The sequence below is a fragment of the Malaya genurostris genome, chromosome 3 (assembly GCF_030247185.1).
Source record: "Malaya genurostris strain Urasoe2022 chromosome 3, Malgen_1.1, whole genome shotgun sequence".
Classification (NCBI taxonomy): Eukaryota; Metazoa; Arthropoda; class Insecta; order Diptera; family Culicidae; genus Malaya; species Malaya genurostris.
Window position 1 is genome coordinate 48,315,555 of NC_080572.1, and position 21,504 is coordinate 48,337,058.

A 21,504-nucleotide genomic window follows, 5' to 3' on the forward strand; every position below is an offset into this window, starting at 1 on the left:
TTTTCAATTTTGTTTAATGCAGCTCCATGTGAATATTCTCACTAGACCGTGTCGTACCCGTGTCTGTATCGACACACGTCCGAAGCACGGTCAAAGCATGCGTTGACTCAAAGACACTATTGGCAGGTGCTTGAATTTTCACATGCTTTCCATCCAACACGCTCTTTGAACATAACTCATGGTTTGAGTTGCGATTACTCAAATTAATAAACTGGAACGATATGTCAAAATTTGAGTATGGATTTGAGTAAAATAAACTCATTGCCATGAGTTCTCTCGCATTTATTAATACATTAGAGTAAGCGTTGAGCGTTTAAACATTTGAGTGAAAAAAATACTTCTTGCAGTTCAGAGCGTTTTCATTCTCGGAATATTCTTATCGAAACAAAGAATGCGAGAATACGTCGTTTTCCATTGCCGATTCTAGATCCTGTTTTGAAAACATGAATCAACGTCAATCATAGATGTTTTGTGGTTTCAATTGTGCTTAGTGAAGAATATTTAAATAATACAATTTTGACTCCAAACCGTTCAAAAGGAAACGGTTTTGAATCACTTTTTTGCGCATTCAAAAGAAAGAAGATTAATTTTGTATATGAAAAAATTAACGAAGAAAAATTTCTTCATTTTGAGAGCAAGGAACTCAAATTTTGAGTTGAACTTGCTCAAATTTTAAACAAAATATTTTTCTCTTATTTTGAGTAAAAATTACTCAAGTTTTGACAATTTCGTCCCTTAACTAAAAAAATAGTAGATATGGTGTAACTCAAGTTTAGAGTACGTACACTTTTTATGAATTTGAGTGATGTGTCACTCAATTTTGAGTTATGTTCAATGAGGGTGAAGGCTCCAAGACACAGAGGGAAATTCCACAAAATTTTTTAGCAATCTTCTTTCATATATTTTCTGTTGGTTTCGGCATTGCATCGTCGAATATTTTATCGGTAATTACAGGACATATCTCGTGAACAATCTGGTAGACAGCCCCAAGTTTGTAACTAAATGCTATGGTTTTTTGCGTGTCTCCTGTTGCTAAATATCTGAAATCATCAGACGAACACAAACTATAAACCATCTCAATGCTCGTTTTACAATTTTTGGCTGGTTTTCTTGACATTTACAAAGAAATCTTGTTAACAAATCAATGAAAATATCTTAAACAAACTGCCTGCCTCTCTCGGGGAGTCACTGCTAATCGGAATGTAGTGTCATGCATTTTAAGACGGATGAATTTTACTCAACAGCGAGTTGAAACAGGCTTCTGACATTCGGAAATATTTCTTGATCTCGTCATTCCCAAGCTGCTTATATAATGTGGTGAATTCACCCTCAACTGCTCTTTTTCGCCAAAGTTCGTGCACCCAAATCCTCTTTCTTTTTTTTTTAAACTGCTGATTATCTTCATCAATCAGAGCAATTGCAATTACGCCCAATTCTTCGTTGGAAAAATGTGCCATTTTCGTGAGGAACAGAAAACATCAAATGCAACGATTGTGTATGTTACTAATAGCAACGGCAGTGACACGGAAAGTTTACAGTATGATGAGAATATTTTACAAATAAATCCTGGTACGTTGCGGTCCCGTTCCGGATACGCCACGGCCTAGTATGAATAGCGCTTTATTCTGTTAGAAATAAAGTCATCTTTTGACATCGGGTAGGCATGAGGTCGGGGCTTGTGACGACCAGAGCTAAGTCAATCAAATTGCCGATACGAAACAGAATGATATGATATTTGTCACTCCTTCCAGGATATCGTGCACCTTTAGCCCCCCGTTTTTTGTGTAAGTTTGAAACTGACGATTAAGGTCTGAGGACACAGGGCCACGTGTTGAGTTTTAAATCGACCACGTGGCTCGCTCAATTCCCTTTGCGCATCGTATTTCTCTTGTACTCTCTCGTATATGAGCAAACTGTACCGGGTTGCCAGCATACATTTTATTTTTTTGATGAGAAGTTTTATCACATTAATCTATCGTATGGGTTGGACATTACATGATTCCAATGAACAATGAAAAAATATTCAACTTTCACAAAGATTGAATGTCTGTGTGTTTGGCAGCCTTGTCGACCCAATTTTATTTCTCTCTTTTTTTTCAGAATGTTATCAGGAAACCAAAGCGAAAAAAATGGTGGATGCATTGAAGCTGACTTTGTTTCACAGAAAAATACAAGACTTTATTTTTATCGCGATAACATGTATGTTTTTATGTACTAATCGCATCTAAACTAAATTATCTAGACTTTGTCACGGTAGATTTATGATACAAGCCTTCAAAGCCGAGATATTCGATTAACAAGTAGAGGTATGCATATCCGAGCGTTCCAATTTTCAGCAGTTCTTCAGTCTGAAAAAAATACAACTCGACCGCTCAACTCAATGAATCATTCTGAAAATTTCACAGAATACTCTCAACTAAATTTTGAAGACATTGTCAGGTGAGTTTTTCTATATTCTGCACCGTTTCCAAGAAAATTTAATTTGAAACGGGGAAAAAGCAAAAAACCTACCACTTTACGGTAGTGTTCTCAGCCCTTAAGGGCTGAGGCCAGTGTGTTTTAGGGCGCTTTAAAGGGTTATTTTCACGCTGCAAATCTGACTTTCTCAGAAACGGTGACGAATATCAAAAAACCCAACTGACAATCTCTTAGAAAATTAGTTTAGATTATTCTGTGAAAATTTCAGAATGATTGTTTGACTTTAGCGGCCGGGAAAGTCTTTTTTCTGAAGGAAGAATTGTATAGCTGAAAACGGTAACTTTCAACATGTTCATTGAATATCTCGTCTTCAAAAGCATGGATCAAAAATCTATCCTGACAATGTCTAGATAATTTAATTTAGATGCGATTAGTGCATAAAAACATATATGTTGTCGCGATAAAAGTGAAGGGAAAGTTATTTTTGTAAAGGTAAGTCGATTTCTTTGGCGGCGCCATTTTAGTTCCCTGGTAACGTAACGAAACATGAAAGAGAAATAAAATCGGCTCAAAATGCTGCCAAATAAGCGGCAGCTTTCTTGGATTTTATGTGATGTAGTCAAAATTGTAACCGAAAATATCAAAACTTTCTTGGCCCGGCCACATCGAGAGTCATTTTACACATTTGCGAGAGAGCATGGAGAGAAATGGAATACGCACAACGAGCCACGTGGTTTCACGCGACCTAGTGGCCTCAGCTCTTAAAGGATGTCAATCCTCTACCGCATGCGTGACAGATCCCTTTATTATTTCGTGAATATACAGTGCAATAAAAAGAATTTTCTTCATTCATTTCTGTGAAATAAAAGTCCAAATCAGAAAAACCTAATCGTAAGTTGGAAATTTTGTGTGTGTAACTCACAATCTTATGAGGGATGCCAGGTCAAATATAAAAAATTGTAGATCGGGATTATTTTGTTGAGCAAAAAAAAAAGATTTCGCCACTCATTTCTCTTAGCAAATAAAATGTCTTGCCATTTCTAAACGCTCTGTTTTCCTCAGCAATTTGAAGGCTTTAGGAAGCTCACTGACAGTATGTAACCGACTCAAGAAATTTGTCAAAATCTGTGTCATTTTTTAAATCTGTGATACACATAATAATCTGTTTCTTATCGCATGCCTCTCCGTATGTCTACGATGACATTCGATCAATAGAACGGTGTCGACTGGGTGCTATCGTCTACTGCACTAGTAGCAGAAGGAGATGATGCGAATGGGTTTGTATGTAATTACTCATTGAAATACGAAAATTTTTATAAATCCTTTGATAGACCTACACCATAAATCAAATAAACATAGATTTCCCAGTGTAATAGTAATGTAGTTGAGAAACCCGTGACACCAAAAGCACCGTCTGGTGGAGAATGGGTGCGTAAATGCTCCTAAACCACAGTAGCTAATGGAAAAAAGTACACCCGTTTGTCACTAGAGGTGCTGTTAGTGTCACCGTGCTGTGAGAAATCTATGTTTATTTGATTTATGCCTACACCCTCATTCAACATAACCACTCAAATTCATAAAAAGTGCACGTACTCTAAACTTGAGTTATAACCTATTTACTCATTTTTGAGTTAAGAGCAGAGATGCCATATATACAGATTTATCTGTATTATACAGATTTTTACTAGAGTGACTATAATCAGAGTGGCGACAGCTGTTCGTTTGGAATGACAGCTCCCAGTTTCAAACGAGCAAACGACCTGTCAATTCAATGTAAAGCTAATGGAATGTTTTGAATTGTTGCCAAAATTACGGATGAGATGTCGTCACTCTGGTTATAGGCACTCTAATTTTTACATGCTCATACAGATTTAATACGGAGTACAGATTTTATACAGATTACCTCAATTTAATACAGATCTCACAAAAAGTAAGAAAAAAAATCAACTTTTCTGTCTGAGTTAGAGCAAATTCAGCAGCTGCAAGATTCATATGGGTGGTCTATAATATAACTGAAACTGAAACAAACGTATACCCAGCAAGCCGTTTTAGTTTTATTTATTCGAACAGTTCTACTGTCAAATTTAAAACTGGTATACGCTGCCGTTCTATTATTTCTATATTTGAAACACAGATAAAACGCTGCTGGGACTGCCAGTTTATTTTGTTATAAATTCTAGATTTAAATTTTAAAACTGGCATAAATTATGCATCTAGAACTAGAACACTCCTGAACATGCCCTTATGTTTAAGTACATGATTCCAGTGATGAGATAAAAGTCTTTCAATCAACGGACAAATCACAAATTAATATGGAAATCAGTTGTGAAATCCATATGTATTATCGATGACCTGTCTGAGAATCAAAGGTTAGCTCGCTGCTGTGGGAATTCTCTCTGAAACCAAAAAAACGGTAGCTTATTCTCGTCTCGTGATCCGATTCGGTATGGGCATTGGATAATTGCGATAGAATCATTTTACTATTGCCGCTTATTCTAACTATGTGCATTTAATCTTTGTATAAGTTGTGTTTATGAAAATGTATGCGAATGCTTCACACAAAGTTTTTGAAATATTGCAACATAGTATAAGAATCATCATCATTCGATTTTCTGCAATAATTGTCAACTTGCGATTATCTCTTGGTAAATTCCAGCCAGCAACGATAATTATCAGACTATAATTTTTTTAAGGGTCTTGAAACACTGAGTATGAAATGGAGCAAAGAAATGTAGAAAAATTCTCTTGCGGTTCATGCATTGAGAGACACGAGTTCTTGTAGCATCTTCTAACGGATTGAAAATGTTGTATACATTATAGAAAAATATCGAGCAGCTTCTGTCAAATTTTCGGCAATCACCAACACTGTTTGAAACCAATTTGAACTGATATTCAAGGAAGTAATGGCATCATGAAATTTTACTGTCAAACTGAGAGTTGTATGACCCGACTTGACGTTGAAATTCCATGTCAAATTATGAATTCAACAATTTCAAACTAGATGAATATATGGAATTACAATTCAACTGTCGTGGATAAAAAAATAAAAAAAATAATGATATTTCGTTGTTGAATATTCTTGTGAGCGCAGCAATAATCGATTGAATCTATCATCCTACAACCACAATCTATTGGAATAACATCTTTTGGCATCATTTTGTTGTAAGAATTTCATTTTATTAGTGAATACAGATTAATACAGATTTTTTATACATAGCAATACAAATTTTCTATGAAAATATCTGGCATTTCTGGTCTGATGGCCATGTCTCTCCAGGTCAGAGATGCCAGATATTTTCAGAGAAAATCTGTATTACCCTGTATAAAAAATCTGTATTTATCTGTATTCACTAATAAAATGAAATTTCTTTAATGAAATGATGTTGAACCAAATACAAATAATAATTTAAATTATTATTAATTGTATTTATTATTAAATAATAAATAATTTGTATTTGGTTGAACGCTACTTCAACAGATTATAGTTAAAGGATAAGATTTTCAATGAGCATTTATTTTTCATATCTTCGTAGTTCACAAAAATATACAAAAACAAAATTTAATATGAATGTATTTTCAACCATAATTAAATATCAGACCAGCAGAAGGGTATCCTTATCTCTTTTGGTCTGCTAATGTCAGCAAGCCAAAGGGCCCTGCTAATTCAGCTAGCCAAAGGGGCCCTGTTAGAGTGCAAGCGATAAATCTGCTCAGCTTTCCATTTGACAAGGTCCTTTTAATTGACTGTAAGTGCATTACTCGCTTTGGTTAGTACCAAGTTTGGCTCTGCTTTCTCGTGCTCACTCTGTCTAAATGTTTTTTTTGTGTTGATCATCAAATATCTGCACAAAAATTTTTACTTTAATTTATGATTTGTCCGTTGATTAATAAACTTTCATCTCATCACTGCAATCAAATACTAAAAGATAGCTCAGACGAAATCAGTTTAAAAATATTTACTATTTTTGGCCTAGGTGATGAGAACTTTTTTTTGCTCACTGAAAATGAAGCCCGGTCAAATTTTACTTGTATATAGTTAGACCCAGACAAATCCAGATAAATTTTTGAGTCAGAGACCGATTTTTGAAGAAATAACATGGCAACTCTGTTCGTGACTGACAATCAATTTACGGGTCGGCCATTTTACCCGATGACGTTGCGTTGTTTCTGCTTCGCGTTCATTCGACGTGGAATCAATTTGACACTAGTCTGCTTTACTTTCACCCAGTGGCAGCGAGTAGATTCATTCTGTATATCACTCGTTGTAGATCGTGCTTCGTTGTTTGTTGGTGCCTAAAAAATTGGAATTTTCGCTTGAGATCGCTTATTTTGTGTGTTCTTATTTGTTCTAAATTAACGATAAGGTAAGTGACAAATTTCTTATGTAGATTAGGAGATTGAAGGTCAGACTAAATTTTCATCGGACTAAATTTTAAGTTAAGTTCTAGATTTATATACCTATTTTCAAATCAGACTTCTCAGACGTATTCGCGAATATGTAGAATATTCTCTATCAGATTCGCGGTATGCCTGAAATATTCTCTATCGGATATGGATTGCCACGTCTTAAATTTTCGCACTGAAGAAAAATTCAAGCTGTTTCATCGATCGAAATTTGTATTACAAATATTGATAAAAATACGAGAATATGTTAGTGGTAGCTTCCAAATCATTATCTCTTCATTGATTTTTTAATATTTTTTAATTCAACGCGTTACTGCTAACTAAGTATTGCTTAATGTTCGGTAATGATATGAACTCGTTTTACTTTCAGCTAATTCATCTAGACATGGATCAAATCGTCAGGATCTACGAGCCAGGTCGTTCGTTTGCCAAGGACTCCATAAGGTTGATTAAACGCTGTACAAAACCCGACCGTCGAGAGTTCCAAAAGATTGCCATAGCCACGGCAATTGGTTTCTGCATTATGGGATTTATCGGTTTTTTCGTTAAACTGATACACATCCCAATCAACAACATAATTGTGGGATCGTAAGAGCCTATGCTTTCTTTTGAATAGTTTTGCACGAAGTAAGAAAATTATTATACAACATGAAAAAGGATAAATACGCTGTTGATCCCCAATAAGATGGAGATTCATTATTCATTGCAACTGTCCTTACCACCTTTATTAAGTAATTCAAATCTAGCGTTTAACATTTGTTTTGTGAATGTTAGGATAAGGAAATGGAAGTAAAATTATTTAAGTAACGATTTGAGAAATACTACTGTTTGTTTCTTTATAACTACATATATCTGTTAGTTTACTTACAGTTTTGAGAAATCCCTGCGTTATTAATTGCAACAGAATTTTTACGAGTGCAAGAACAACTCGGCGGAACAAAGCCGCAGAGGTGAATTAATGATTATTCAATAGCGAGAGGACTCGAGCGGCAACGGAAACTGACGAGATGTGGTTTACTTTACGAGTTCTTTTATTTTCATACCCGCAGACAGACGACTTCGAAGTTGGTTAATATGCAAGCGTAGCATTCTGCGATCTGCAATCCACACTATACATAACATCTCCGATTTTCTCAACGAATGTTTCTGAAGCCCACTTCCAGTGGCGTATCTTGGGTGTGGAGAAGGGGGCATTTGTCCCGGGTGCAACAACTTCAAGGGGGCGACAAAGTAATCCTTGGGACCTGTTTTTTTGCTCGCCAAAGTCAGCTTTCCGGAGATGGAGTTCAGCTTTGTTTTAGTTTTGTTCACTAAACCAACGATGGGGTCGGCAAATCTCTTATTTTGCCCCGGGCGCCAAGTTTTCTCGGTACGCCACGCTTCCATCCGTTACGACTGTGTAGCGTGGCATAAACTGAGTCGTTACGATTGAAACATCTAGGTTGTCTAGGATTTTCAAATGTTGACACTGGTGGATGTAGCGGCGGAGGACGCAGGAGCTCGAGACACGTGCGAATCCTTCGACCTAACATTGCCTCGGATGGCAAAATATTGCCTGGTAAGGCTCGGTTGGGCGTGCTTCGGTACGGTAGCAAGAAAATATCCAATGCATGTTGTATCGATCCTCTCTCCTCTCGAATTTTCTTCACGACTCTTTTAGATGTGTCCACAAATTGTTCCGTTTGGCCGTTTGATTGTGGATGATACGGTGCTATTGTAATATGATCAATTCCGTTGGAGATACAGAAATCGAATTTGGCGCTTGTAAATTGAGAACCGTTGTCGCTAACTATTGTAACTAGCATATCGAATATAGCAAACAAACTACGAAGAATGGTGATGGTTGCCACTGACGATATACGGTTCGTTTGAATGATCTCAGGCAACTTGGTGAAAGCATCGACCACAATCAAATAATGCTCACCTTCGATTGATTTTGCGTAGTCGATATGAACCCGCTGCCACGGGGCGATTGGCTTGGACCACGATACTGGTGGAGCATGCGGAGGTGATCTGGCTACGGAAGCACACTGGTGGCATGCTTTGACAAAATTGACGATATCCGAATTCACACCGGACCAGCACACATAGCTGCGAGTTAGAGCTTTTTTACGTAGCATTTCGGGGTGACCCAGGTGGTAGAACAACTATACATCGTTTACGGTGCTGCGACGGAATGACGAGTCGCTCTGCAACCATGATACAACCATCTACCACGGAAAGTGATTCCTGTATGGCGTGGAATCGTAGAATGTCTGACCCTGACAATTTGCAATAGTGCCAACTTTTTTTTAATGTAATGATAGAGTTTTCGAAGAACTGGATTTGCTTGTGTGCTTTGTGCGATTGTTCTAAAATTTAGAGGTAACACTTTGACCGCATTTGATACGACTGACCTGAGATCCTCTTTTAGGTCGAGGCTCGCGATTACATAATCCTCTTTAGACTTGACGTACTGTGATTGATCAAACGGGACAACATATCTACATTACCGAACTTGTGAGTGGAGACATATTCAATGTCGAAATCGTAAAGAAGAAGGTTCAACGCGAAACGTTGAAGACGGTTGGCGGTGTAGATCGGAATTTCCTTCTTAGATCCGAAGATGCGAAGCAACGGTTGATAATCGGCTTGCAACCGAAAATACCTTTTGAAAAGCATTTTATGAAATTTCGTAACGGCGAATATGAAGGAAGCATGTTGAACGTCCTTAATTGTGCCATGAGGAAACCTGTGAAAAATTGTAGCGCCTAGACCAACGGCAAAAGCGTCGGCCGATACGATTAACGCTTAGGATCATAATGCGTAAGAAGTAGATCCGAGGAGAGCAACGTAACTCTCTCATGTTGGGCACGAACTTCCAATAATAGTTGATAGCCCCGAGAAAAGATCGCACACCGGATACATCACCGGGCATCTTGGATATCGCCTCAATCTTGGCTGGATTCGGACGTAAACTACGACTATCGATAACATGATCCACATACTGTACTTTCTGCTTACGGAATGCACACTTATCAACTCGTATGGTGATTGGTGAAACCGAAATCTTGGATTCGCTTCAAGACTGCATGTTTCTCTATATTTAACCACCAACGATGACGTCATCAAGATAGCCACAAGTGCATTCTAGATCAGCTAGCATTATGTCTATGATTTATTGGAACGCACCAGGTGCAACTTTTACACCAGGCGGTAGGCGGTTGTAGGAAAAGAGGCAACAATGTGTATTGATAGTGAGCAATTTACGGTACTGCTTATCGACCTGTGAGAAAGCGTCGAACATATCAGTCTGGCTGAATACTTGACAATTAACTAGCTTGGCGAAAATATCATCCGACAGTGGAAGTGGATACTGATTCGGTTGAGAGCTGCATTCAAACCAGTGGAATAATCTCCACAAACGGGACGAACATTTTTATTTAGTTCCAGCTTGATTTTTGTTTTACAGCATAAACCCAATTGATCGTTGAAAACCTTAGGAAACATGGTTTTGAGTGTCCTAGTTGATGTTGGAGAGCTAAACATATGACAACAAAAAGAGTCCATGGACACGGACGAAAGGTTGAAACTGTCGACCATGTCAGTGCCAAGTAAACAAAATAAGTTTTTCAGTAATACGGATTAGTTCACGCCGAGTACACTTTCCAGTAGTGACGTCGGTTTCGAATTCCCCGTCGAACTTTAGGATGCTACCAGATGCTGTTCTTGCTTTCACTGTTGCAGGAGATAAGCAAACGAACTTTTGCTTCGTCGTCTAATCTAGCAGGATCCTTCTCGAAAAGATCATCGTATCTGGAGTACCACACCACACTGGTAGGAGATAAGGCAGGGCTGCCAAGTTTCTTCCAAATGTCCCTGCTGATGACTGTGATGTCGGAAGCGGTGTCGAGTTGCAGTTAAACGTCTACTCCGGACACACCAAAGGAAACCAATCTGCGTCGTTGCTGCACACTACAAACATCAATTACTACTACCCACATTATCGAAATGACGGAATGAGCAATGAATTCTTACTCGACTGCATGATTTTTTAGTGCTCGATCGGTTCAGTGCTAGAATTTTCGCCTGAGTTGGCTGCTCGATCAACCTGATTGACAGTGACATTATGAATGTCATTGAATATTCGCTCATTATATGAATGTGTTAATGTGAAATTTAAGCGACTTAAGCCATTTCACTACACTCCAGCTAGAGGAATGGATGATGCTGACTAAGGTAGGCCGTTTTGTTAATTTCCAGCGAATTTCAATAGTTTATGTTGGGATTCTAAGAAGAACTGGTTATTTACTAGTTCTGTATATCCGAAAAACATGAAGATTTAAATTTGTATATTCAGTTATATAATGTTTTCGTTTAAAAATAAACTGAAAATCAGCACGAAAACATGCAAAATCAGGAAAGAAGAAGAAGAAGACGAATTGACAATTCAGTCCGCATCTTCTCACTCAATTCCGAATGATTTCCGAATCAACCGGTTGTAGGCGAACCGGTTTCTTACGCCTGCTTCTACACTCAGGCAAATTGAATAGTGAGAATCATAAGGCAAATCCTATGATGCATCAAAAATCACCGAAATCACCATTTCATAACATTAATATGAAAAATATACCTTATGAATTTCACAATATATGAGAGAATTTATGTTCGTCATATAAATTTCGTGCAATGTTCCTAAAAAATTCGTATAAGTTTTAAAAGCTTTTTTATTGGAATTCCAATTTTCGTGATTTCATAAGGCGGCCTTATGATTCGCATTCGATATTCTTGTGGCTAAAAACCATACGAAATCATTATGAAATTCCATATATTTTTTGCCTGAGTGTAGGTATCCTGGATTTGGCACTATAGCAGTACCCTTCACGATGTCCAAAAGAACCACAATCGGAACATTTGTGATTTTTATAACTGCAATTTCGACTGTAGTGTAACGAACTAAAGCCAACATGGCTAGCTAGGCATCTTGACGGCATCAGTAGAATAACGTTTTGATTGCTCTCGTCACGCTTGCCGAACCGCTTTCCACCGAATTTTCTAATTGATTGTACCTGAGTCTGCGATTCAATCATGGCGCTGTCATGTTTAAGATTGAATATTCGCTGACACTCTTTGGACAGCTGCTCCAAGGTAACATTATTTTCGATTTTGGTTTGGAGACGAGTACGTATCTCGACATCACTCTTGGATTTCAGTTCGCACACATACACCAAGCATTTGAGCTGCTCCTCGGTGAGCCTTTCCAGCTCAAACTCCACACAAGCTTAGTTTACACGGCAGGCAAATGATACGTGATCCTCAATAGGATTCTTCGTTATTTGCAGACATCGGTAACGACGACTAATAACCGATTTTTTCACTCAAAACAGACTCTTAAGCTTGTTCACTGTCTGGACGAAACTGAAATCTTTCGGTAGTTTGTTTAAAATGTAATTCACGTGCCTCTCATGCTCTGCTAAACCCAACTTTCGCATAAGTAAACGAACTTTTGCTTCGTCGTCTAATCTAGCAGCATCCTTCTCGAAAAGATCAGCGGTGTACCAGCTGAGCCATTAACTGCTGGTGTTGGAGCTGACTTTGTGTCGTCTGCTGCATCATCTGCATTATTTTCATCATCATATTTCCACTAACATGTGAATTTCTATTTATTTGTAGATGAAATTCGAATAATTAAAGACTTTTCTGTTGTAATTAGGGAAAAAACATTGATTTTTTTCAATTAGAATTTCAACCAATATTTTTAATATTCCGCTTGAGAATAAATCTAAGTTTTTTGCTTTCAGAATGACCTACAGATTGATAATATTGACTTTACTTATTGGCACCGCTCGGAAATAATTGGTCTAGCCGTTTATTCCACCATTCCATTTGTTTAAACCTTTAATTTCGATTACGAAAATTGATGACATAACCTCACTTAGCATCGATTTCTAAATAAAGTTTAGTCACAGACTAACAGACATGACAGTATGAGTAAATTCTTATAAAAATAATTTTTCGTGATGCACTAGTTCCACCTATATTGTACTGTGCGAACTATTCACTATCTGTACACCCCTTCTGTTATGTAAAAGTTTTTTTACTAGTTGGTTTCCCCTCGCTTGCCAACCCCGATCAGCTGCTTGCAGGGATGCCTGATTTCATCAAAATATTTGAAAATGAATCGTCACAATAAATTATTGGATTACGTTGATAATATATTTAACTTTTCCGCGATGTTTGAAGGTAACCATTTATTTGACTCAACGTTGTTCATCTAGACTATTTTTCATTGTGTTGGTAGTTTTCACCCGAAATTAAGTGGCGGCAGACCAGAGCAAGTAAATATTGTAACAAAACGGGTTCGATTTTGTATTGCGTTGGAGGATGAGAAGTAGGCACAATTATGTATATAGTTTTGGCAATATGTATTAAATCTGTATCCTGCATGAAATTCGCATGGACGTATACAAATCAATACATTACAGCAAAGACATTATATTAACAAGATATCCAGCTCTCACATTTCCCGAACAAATCATTGGCAACATCCTTTTTTGCTAGCATGGCGCCCTCAGGAGAGTCCGCATTGAATCTCGTGCATAGAAGTAGGGGAAAGAAAGGTCAAATTCGTGCGCGCCAAAATAGCAGCCCTGCGCACTCATACAATTGACATGATATGATGAATGTGATGCCGTGCGATGGCCTTGCTGAACTGAAGATTGATTTCGCTCCAAGCTGACAGGGTTTGATTACAGGTAATTCTGTATGAATGGCAACTCTGTTGGTAAATGAAAAAAATAAACACAGTCTAGAAGAGATTAAAGGTTTACTTTTAATGCAAAAGTTGAATGAATGCAAAAATTTTACCAATTCCGTAGGTTTGTTTAAGGAAAAATTACTATGTTAGAAACTATTTCCGCATTTAATACTCCATTCCTATATTGCTCTGTATGATAATTTGCTAACATCATCGTTTTCTTGGTCCATAAAGTGAAAAATAGAAGGCGCGAAGCTGATTTGAGTTTTGCGTTTGAAAGCCAATACAGTCAAGTGAGAGCTTAGCGGGTGCCCACATTATTGAAATGACGGAATGAGCAATGAATTCTTATTTGACTGCATGATTTTTCAGTGCTCGATCGGTTCAGTGCTAGAATTTTCACCTAAGTTGGCTGCTCGATCAACCCCATTGACAGTGACATTATAAATGTCATTGAATATTCGCTCATTTTATGAATGTGTTAGTGTGAAATTTAGGCGACTTAAGCCCGCTTGTGAGGATTTCTGGCAACCGTCAGAAGGCTGGCTGCATTCCGGCTGCTGTCAAAATTGTCCAGCCGAAATTGCGTCATTATCTTGCCGTACGTGTCTTGTTTATTTCCCTCCTCTTTCTTTTTTTTTATTCGACTTCATTTGATATTCGTCAATCCCGCATGTACGGCCAAAAATGAATCTTGTGACGAGGTAAATGAGATTGAAATGTGGGCATGTTTAGTAGTGAGTAAGTTATGTTATTGGCAATAACAATTTCCATTATTAGTATATATGAAGGGCAATAACTTATTGCCTTTCATATGTATATTTTATTGAAAAAATAAAACCAAGACGCTTAAAATGTAGAACCGATTAAAAACGGTTCTGCCAATCTTGCATGGCAAGAATCCGACAGAAAAGAACCGTTAATAACCGCTAGGCGAAATTCTCTACCGGAAACGGTTGTTGCATTGTTGCCAGACTTTTGCCGGAATTCTGGCAGAATTCCCGCAAAATGGCTGGCATACATAGCCAGCCGTCTGGGGGGAAATCTGCCCGCCGCGTACAAGTGGGTATTGGCAATAACATTTTCCATGATTAATATATATATATTAAGGGCAATAACTTATTGCCTTTCATATGTATCTTTTATTGAAAAAATAAAACTAAGGCGCTTAAAAAATAGAACCGATTCAAAACGGTACTGCCAATCTTGTATGACAAGAATCCGACAGAAAAGAACCGTTAATAACCGCTAGGCGAAATTCCCCACATTATCCAAATGACGGAATGCGTAATGAATTCTTACTCGACTGCATGATTTTTCAGTACTCGATCGGTTCAGTGCTAGAATTTTCGCCTGAGTTGACTGCTCGATCAACCTGATTGACAGTGACATTATAAATGTCATTGAATATTCGCTCATTTTATGAATGTGTTAGTGTAAAATTTAGGCGACTTGAGCCATTTCATTACACTCCAGCTAGAGGAATGGATGATGCTGACTAAGGTAGGCTGTTTTGTTAATTTCCAGCGAATTTCAACAGTTTATGTTGGAATTCTAAGAAGAACTGGTTATTTACTAGTTCTGTATATCCGAAAAACATGAAGATTTCAATGTGTATAATCAGTTATGTAATGTTTTCATTTAAAAATAAACTGAAAGTCAGCACGAAAACGTGCAAAATCGGGAAAGAAGAAGAAGAAGACAAATTGACAATTCAGTCCGCATCTTATTACTCAATTCCGACTGATTTCCGAATCAACCGGTTGTAGGCGAAATTCATTCGGAATCGGTTGTTGCACTGGAGTTGGAATTGATTCGGAATTCATTATCCGAATGAAAATTTCTCGCCGATTCGGAATTGATTCGGAATCCATTCGGATCTGATAATGTGGGTCTCTGCCGGAAACGATTGTTGCATTGTTGCCAGACTTTTGTCGGAAAATAATATCATTTTAATGAACGTGTATGGTGCAGTAATGACGAGTTTTCTATGCAAATTTGAAATATCATTACTTAGTCATCATTAAAAATGACAAAAATAATGTTCGTGTAAGGGCTGCTAAAGTCTATCGAAGCCCCCCTAATTGATGGCGTCACTGCAGTTAGAATCGAATTTGATTTCTCGGTATTTATACCGATTTTTGGACTCGATACAGGAATACAGATATGCTCTCTCAAAATACCGATATTTCAATTTTCATACAGATAAATACCGATTTTCAGTTTTTGTGTTTGATTCCATAGGGGTAAACCAGGTCGAGCGACCTTTTTTTTTTTTTTGGTCGCAAAATCAGTTTTCGCACTAAATTGATGTTTGATTTTTCGAGAAAGATATTGTACAGATAGTTTTTTTCGCCAAATACAGATTTTTGGAAAAAACAGTTGACAGCACTGCCAAGTCGACTTTCCCAACGGCTGTCAAAGCTTTGCCGAATTGCCAAATTGTCAAAACAAATTTAACCAAGATGTCGGATATAAAGTAAGTTTGTGCCACTTTTGTAACGAACATTATTTCAGTAAATTTCGTGGTTTTATTGTTCCAATTTTGGTCAAATATTGTTTCAAACAAACTGCAAATACCGATTTTGCTATTCAACGAAAAATGACCTCTTCGGAATCAAAGCAAAAGCATAACCAGCGCATCTAGTTCGGCTTCTACATGTGTTTTTCTACTTTTTCCAATTATTGTTCGGCTTTTTCTGCGAATGACAATTTCTTACGCTATCATTCAGTCGTTCCCATTTTACAAGTGCAACTTGTAACAGTGATGCTGTTATCGATTATTACGATTCTCGTCCTGGGCCGTTTATACCGTGGATATTTTGACTGTGAATTTACTAAAAGTTAAACTTCTTTTCATTTTTTTGCTGTCCTGTGCTAAACCATTATGTACCAACAACAACAACAATTGCTGCGAATGACTACTAGTGACGACTTGCTCAACTACGAGCTAGGAGATGTCGAGGATCCGGCCCTACTGAACGAAGACGATCTGCTGCTCTCGGACGATGGTGAGTAGTTTTTCCTTTTCTCATGAATATATCTGAATGGGCTTCTCAAATTGATATATTGTTGTTGATCAAGATTGATGATGGAGTGCAATAGCAAAAATGTTATCGGTGGGATATTGCAACTTAACAGTTTAACTTGAACCGCTAAGCAAACGAACATAGTTACCATTTACACACATTCAATTGTCTCAAACGAAATTGGTTTACTAGCGGGATTAGGATTAGTCCCACCATTTTATGGGAATTTATTGCAGTGTTTGATTCAGTAGAACAAATCAAAGAAAGGCTTATAGTGGGCGACTAGGTCAAAATTGTCTTCAAAAATGTCACCCTATTTACAAATGGTATTGAAACCTGGCATACAAATCTCGTATGTACTTTTCGCTATGGTTACATTCAGTTATGTTATGCTAAACTTGTGGAACTAAAGTAATTTTTGAATAATGCATATATCCTACTTTCAGAGAGCGGTCTAAGATTGGATCAGCATGAGGAAGAATTCCTGCTGGGAGAATCGGAGGATTGGGTTGCAAAACAACTTGCGGCCAAAGAGAAAGAGAAAGAAAATGCACTACAACCACAGCAGCAGCAACAAGAATCAGAAAAATCAGTCAGCAACAAAAAACAAATAGCATCTGTATCGACCGGTGTGGTGCTTCCTTCGTCTGTCTCAAGCCGGGAGGTTTCGGTCCTAAAAAGACCAACAACGCGTCGTAGTGGAACGCCCAAAAGCTGCGAGGAGTCTCTGGCTCCTATTCTTGCTGTAGAAACTAAAAAAGAAGTACCAGCACCTCGTTACACACAGGTGACGGAATTAGTGCTTCCCAAGACAGAAGCTTACAATCCGCCTGCATTTGTCAAAGAAGAGCCTCCCTCCAGCGAGGAATCTTTCATTCCTGCCTCTACAGAAACCGAATCTATAACCACGGATACCATCACTGAAATATCATCCATTTCCGGTTCAACACTGGCAACCGAAACAGCATCCGCAACGTCTCTAGTAACCGATTCATCGGTTTCGCAAACAGACTCGGAGGTTTTTTGTTCAAAACAAAATTATCAAACGGAGGATGAAATCAATGCGGCAATTTCGCAACGGGATGTGCCGAAAATTATTCTTCCTGGAAGCGAAATCAAAATATCACAAGCCAATACAGATAAATCTACCAGTCAGCTTTGTGATACTACCTCATCGGAAGATGTTCTGGATTTGTACGTTACGAACCAGGATCGAGAGCCTGAATTTTCATATGATACAGACGAATCCACCGAGAAACGGGACTGGAAAAACGAAGCTAAGCACATGGACGGAGGTAATAAGGCCGCATCGATGCTGCGAGAACAACAGCATCCACAACAGCATCGTCATCTCTCCAATAGACCAAACAATTTCAAACATTCCGGTGATTCCGGATCATCTGGCAACGAACAGCAACATTTCGCTCCCCTTGGGATGCCTCCTCATCCTGGCGGTCCAAACTTCGGACCCGGTCCATTTCGCGGTGGTATGCGACCAAGGTTTCCGCCTCGTCCAGGCTTCCCTGGAGACATGAATAACTTCCGCAATAACCGAATGAATTTCCCAATGGGAGGTCGACCTCCCTATCCTCCTCGGGGACCTCCTTTCGATCACATGATGCGACCGGGCATGATTCGTCCTGGTGATCGTCCACCATTCGATCCGATGCGAGGGGGACCTAGAATGAATCCTGGTGGACCTATGTTCCGCCCGAATGGTCCCGGTGGGCCACCAGCACCAGGAGGACCGCCTTACGGGGGTGTTCCTATCGGTGGCCAAGCAGGTGGACCGTCAATACCTTCCGCTGGACCACCTGGTCCATTGGGCTCCATGCCACCACTTCAGCAGACGCCGCTTCTGAATTTTGACACTGCACCGTTGGCAGCAGCAACAGTACCGGCGATACCGGCGGCTCCTGTGTTACCGAGAAAGGTGCTAATAAATCCAAATTTCAAAGGAGGTGTCGAGGCGGCGACCAGTGAGTTTCCACTTTCAATTCAATTGATAATGAGTACTTCATAAGTTTTCTCCCGGTTTAGGTCAAATGATGCGCGATGCACTCAGCAGCCAGCAGTTTCTGGCGAGCATCAACAATCGTCAAGTGAGCGACGAGGAACTTTTACGCCAACAGGAAGAATTCATCAATAAAAATCGGATCGAAGTGGAAAAACGACGTTTCGAACGGTCTCCCTCGCGGGAACGGGACCGTGAACGCGATCGTGATCGGGACCGGGAACGGGAACGGGAACGGGAACGGGAACGCGAGCGCGAGCGTGAACGTGAACGTGAACGGGAACGAGAAAGGGAGCGTGAACGGGAACGCGATCGCGATCGGGAACGAGAACGTGGTCGCTCACGGGAGCGGGACCGGGAACGTGATCGCGAGAGAGACCGCGACAGGGAACATCGAGAGCGATCGAGAGAACGGTCGCGTTCCCCTCGGCGGCATCGTGCCCTTAGTCGCGATAGGGACATGAATCGGGGAACGAGACGAAATTTCCCCTCCAGGCGTCACGGAAGCCGTGATCGGGATGATGACAGTCGGTATCCGAAAAGGCGAAAGAGCAGTGACTACGGGGAGAATCGAAATAATAATGACGTAGGCTTATTACGAGCATGTGGGAAGGTTAAACGAACCTAACTATTGTTTGTTTTGTTGTTTTTTTGTTCCCAGAAAAAAGACGATGACGATGATCCCGAGATTAAGGCGTATCGGTTGGAGATCGAAAAACAAAAGGCGATCCGTGAGAAAATTCTCAAAGACAAAGAGATGCGACGCAAACAAGCAGCCGAAGAAAACAAAAAGAATAAATCTTCGGTGCGTAGAATTTGTTTCTGAACTTATTCACTTAGAATTGATTTCCACGGGGGCTAACCTTATTTTTATTACAGGACAGCAGATCCGAAGAACCAACTCCGAAGTTTACACCCATTGTGGTAACTGAGAAGAAAATTATTTCCCTGAAAAAGAAGTCCGATTCGTCATTGAGCTCAGATAAAACTTCGGAAAGGCATTCTTCGTCCAACCACGAATCATCATCCAGGAAGCCGTCACTGCCAACCGAACACAGCAAGAAGACACTGTCGTTGTCGTCGACGTCATCGTTATCTACCCAGATCGAAAATGATTCACGTAAGCCGTCGTCATTTGCTCCGGCACCAACACCGGTGGCTTCGCGTACTCCAAGTCCTCCCAAGCGCAAGATTATCGATAATCGTGATGAGCTGGATCTGTTCCCAGACGAGTATGAGGAAGAGTTACTCCGGGAACCGACTCCGTCTCCGCCTAGAGAGAAACCTTATACCAACACTAGCAGCAACACTGGAAGTAGCAGCACTAATCGGGGGGATAGTGGATTCAGCTCCAGCAACCGTCGAATCGTGTTGAAACCGGTATCCGGGTCCGATTCACGCCACAGCGACAGGGACAAGCCACATACTAAAAAACTGAGAGTATTTGATAGACTAGATAAGCGGATAGGTGTCAATGATGCGGACAAACGCAAACTTCAAAGGTTAGTCAAGGATAATTGAGACAGCTGAGAATGGGATTTAGTTTGCTCGACACAAATTATTATCTAAGTGCACGCGTGTTGACCCTCGTTTAACAATTTATATTAATTTTTTTTGTGTTGACTCCAGGACATTCTTTAGTGTAATTTATTGTACAGACAAGAGTCAAAGTTTATGTCAAGCTGTGTAGGTATAAGTAACATTTATTACGTTTAGCATTAGGATTTTACTGTCACAAACTAGTAGCGTTTTAATTTGCTAAATAATTATAGCCTGTTCTCGCCGAGACGAGCTTGTTTCGAGAGTGAACGAAACAATATTATCACTGAAATAGGCTTAAGTTATACAGTTGTAAACAACTAGGTCTGCTAACAAATTAAAGGGCAACATTTTCTTTCGTCTGCCGTATTATCCCGTAACTACCATCTGTCTCGAGATAAATTAGAGGTCTCGGTCAGAAATCCTATCACAGTTTTAAGTAAGTTTCGTGAACACGCTTAACTTCCCGTCTACTTTGTAAGTTTACTGTAATGAAACAAAACAAACAGAAACTGTGAGAGTTAGTCGTTAGGCATTAATTAACAAAATTTTCAACTAAGAATAATCATGCCGAAAAATTTAGAAGGAAGATAAATTGCATACGAACATACAAACACAAATCAAAAACTAAAACTGTCCTATCAATAGGCGGTCAAAGAGTGAACAAGTTCTACCGCAGGAAAAAGAAAAGTTGGCATGCCTACCTTCTCTCCTGTATTTTTCCCGTTATTTGTTTTGTTTTTTTTCCAACAGGATCTCGCCATTAATTGTAGTTTCCCGCTTCAGCTTGGACTGTAACAATAACGTCAGCCGCGCGGTACAAGGCGATTTCCGTAGTACACATACTCGGGAGGAAAAAGCAACTAAAATCAGTAACGCTATTGTAGCGAAACAAGAACAGTTTCCAGCCATCGTGCGCCGTCCATCGAAACAGCATACGACGAACGGTCAAGATGATCATCATCGGCCCACTGGCACCGGACAAATAAGTCCAAAAAAGAAAAAAAAACTAAACGACACCCCATACCAGAACGGGAGAAATACCGGAGTAGAAAGGCAAAGAGACTGAATGAAATTGTCTGATTGTAGCATACTGAAGTTTTTTCGTATCTTATTTTTTGTATTATATTATAGCGATTAAAAGTGTTATTGTAAATATATTTTTTGTGTTGGTTGTGACAAAATTATATTCAGTAGTTCTTAGCGATCAATTAATGTTAACTTGATTTATTAGCTAGTACTTGATCTTAGTGTACTCCGTTCCGTCGCGATTGTACTTTTGAACTTTATTATCTTCAAAATGATCAAAAATTTAAATCGTGTCACTAATTTTAAAGCATGTCGAATAGAAATAAAAATTGTTT

The 21,504-nt window shown here is 39.1% G+C and overlaps 3 protein-coding genes across 3 annotated transcripts; 2 read left to right on the forward strand and 1 right to left on the reverse strand.

Moving 5' to 3' along the window:
* The first annotated feature begins 6,577 nt into the window (after positions 1-6,577).
* Positions 6,578-7,669, forward strand: LOC131438446 (protein transport protein Sec61 gamma-2 subunit). The gene is made up of 2 exons (XM_058608470.1): positions 6,578-6,782; positions 7,193-7,669. Exon 2 carries the CDS (start codon positions 7,208-7,210, stop codon positions 7,412-7,414), a length of 207 nt encoding a protein of 68 aa, XP_058464453.1. The 5' UTR covers positions 6,578-6,782; positions 7,193-7,207; the 3' UTR covers positions 7,415-7,669.
* A 492-nt stretch (positions 7,670-8,161) lies between these two features.
* Positions 8,162-8,942, reverse strand: LOC131433788 (uncharacterized protein K02A2.6-like). Its single transcript, XM_058600385.1, has 2 exons — positions 8,358-8,942; positions 8,162-8,290 (listed from the first exon to the last, which is right to left on the reverse strand). The coding sequence occupies exons 1-2, from the start codon at positions 8,940-8,942 to the stop codon at positions 8,162-8,164; spliced, it is 714 nt and encodes a 237-aa protein (XP_058456368.1).
* A 7,052-nt stretch (positions 8,943-15,994) lies between these two features.
* On the forward strand, positions 15,995-20,773 carry LOC131436235 (uncharacterized). Its single transcript, XM_058604855.1, has 6 exons — positions 15,995-16,037; positions 16,487-16,569; positions 17,034-18,566; positions 18,628-19,187; positions 19,263-19,406; positions 19,481-20,773. The coding sequence occupies exons 1-6, from the start codon at positions 16,024-16,026 to the stop codon at positions 20,120-20,122; spliced, it is 2,976 nt and encodes a 991-aa protein (XP_058460838.1). The 5' UTR covers positions 15,995-16,023; the 3' UTR covers positions 20,123-20,773.
* The last annotated feature ends 731 nt before the right edge of the window (positions 20,774-21,504 follow it).

Coding starts and splice junctions, on each gene's coding strand:
- LOC131438446 (XM_058608470.1), top strand. CDS start 7,208: ATGGATCAAATCGTCAGGATCTACGAGCCAGGTCGTTCGTTTGCCAAG.
- LOC131433788 (XM_058600385.1), bottom strand. CDS start 8,942: ATGCTACGTAAAAAAGCTCTAACTCGCAGCTATGTGTGCTGGTCCGGT. Junction 8,291..8,357: donor GCAATATTTTGCCATCCGAG/GCAATGTTAGGT, acceptor TACATCCACCAG/TGTCAACATTTGAAAATCCT.
- LOC131436235 (XM_058604855.1), top strand. Junction 18,567..18,627: donor AGGTGTCGAGGCGGCGACCA/GTGAGTTTCCAC, acceptor CTCCCGGTTTAG/GTCAAATGATGCGCGATGCA. Junction 19,407..19,480: donor ACAAAAAGAATAAATCTTCG/GTGCGTAGAATT, acceptor TTTTTATTACAG/GACAGCAGATCCGAAGAACC.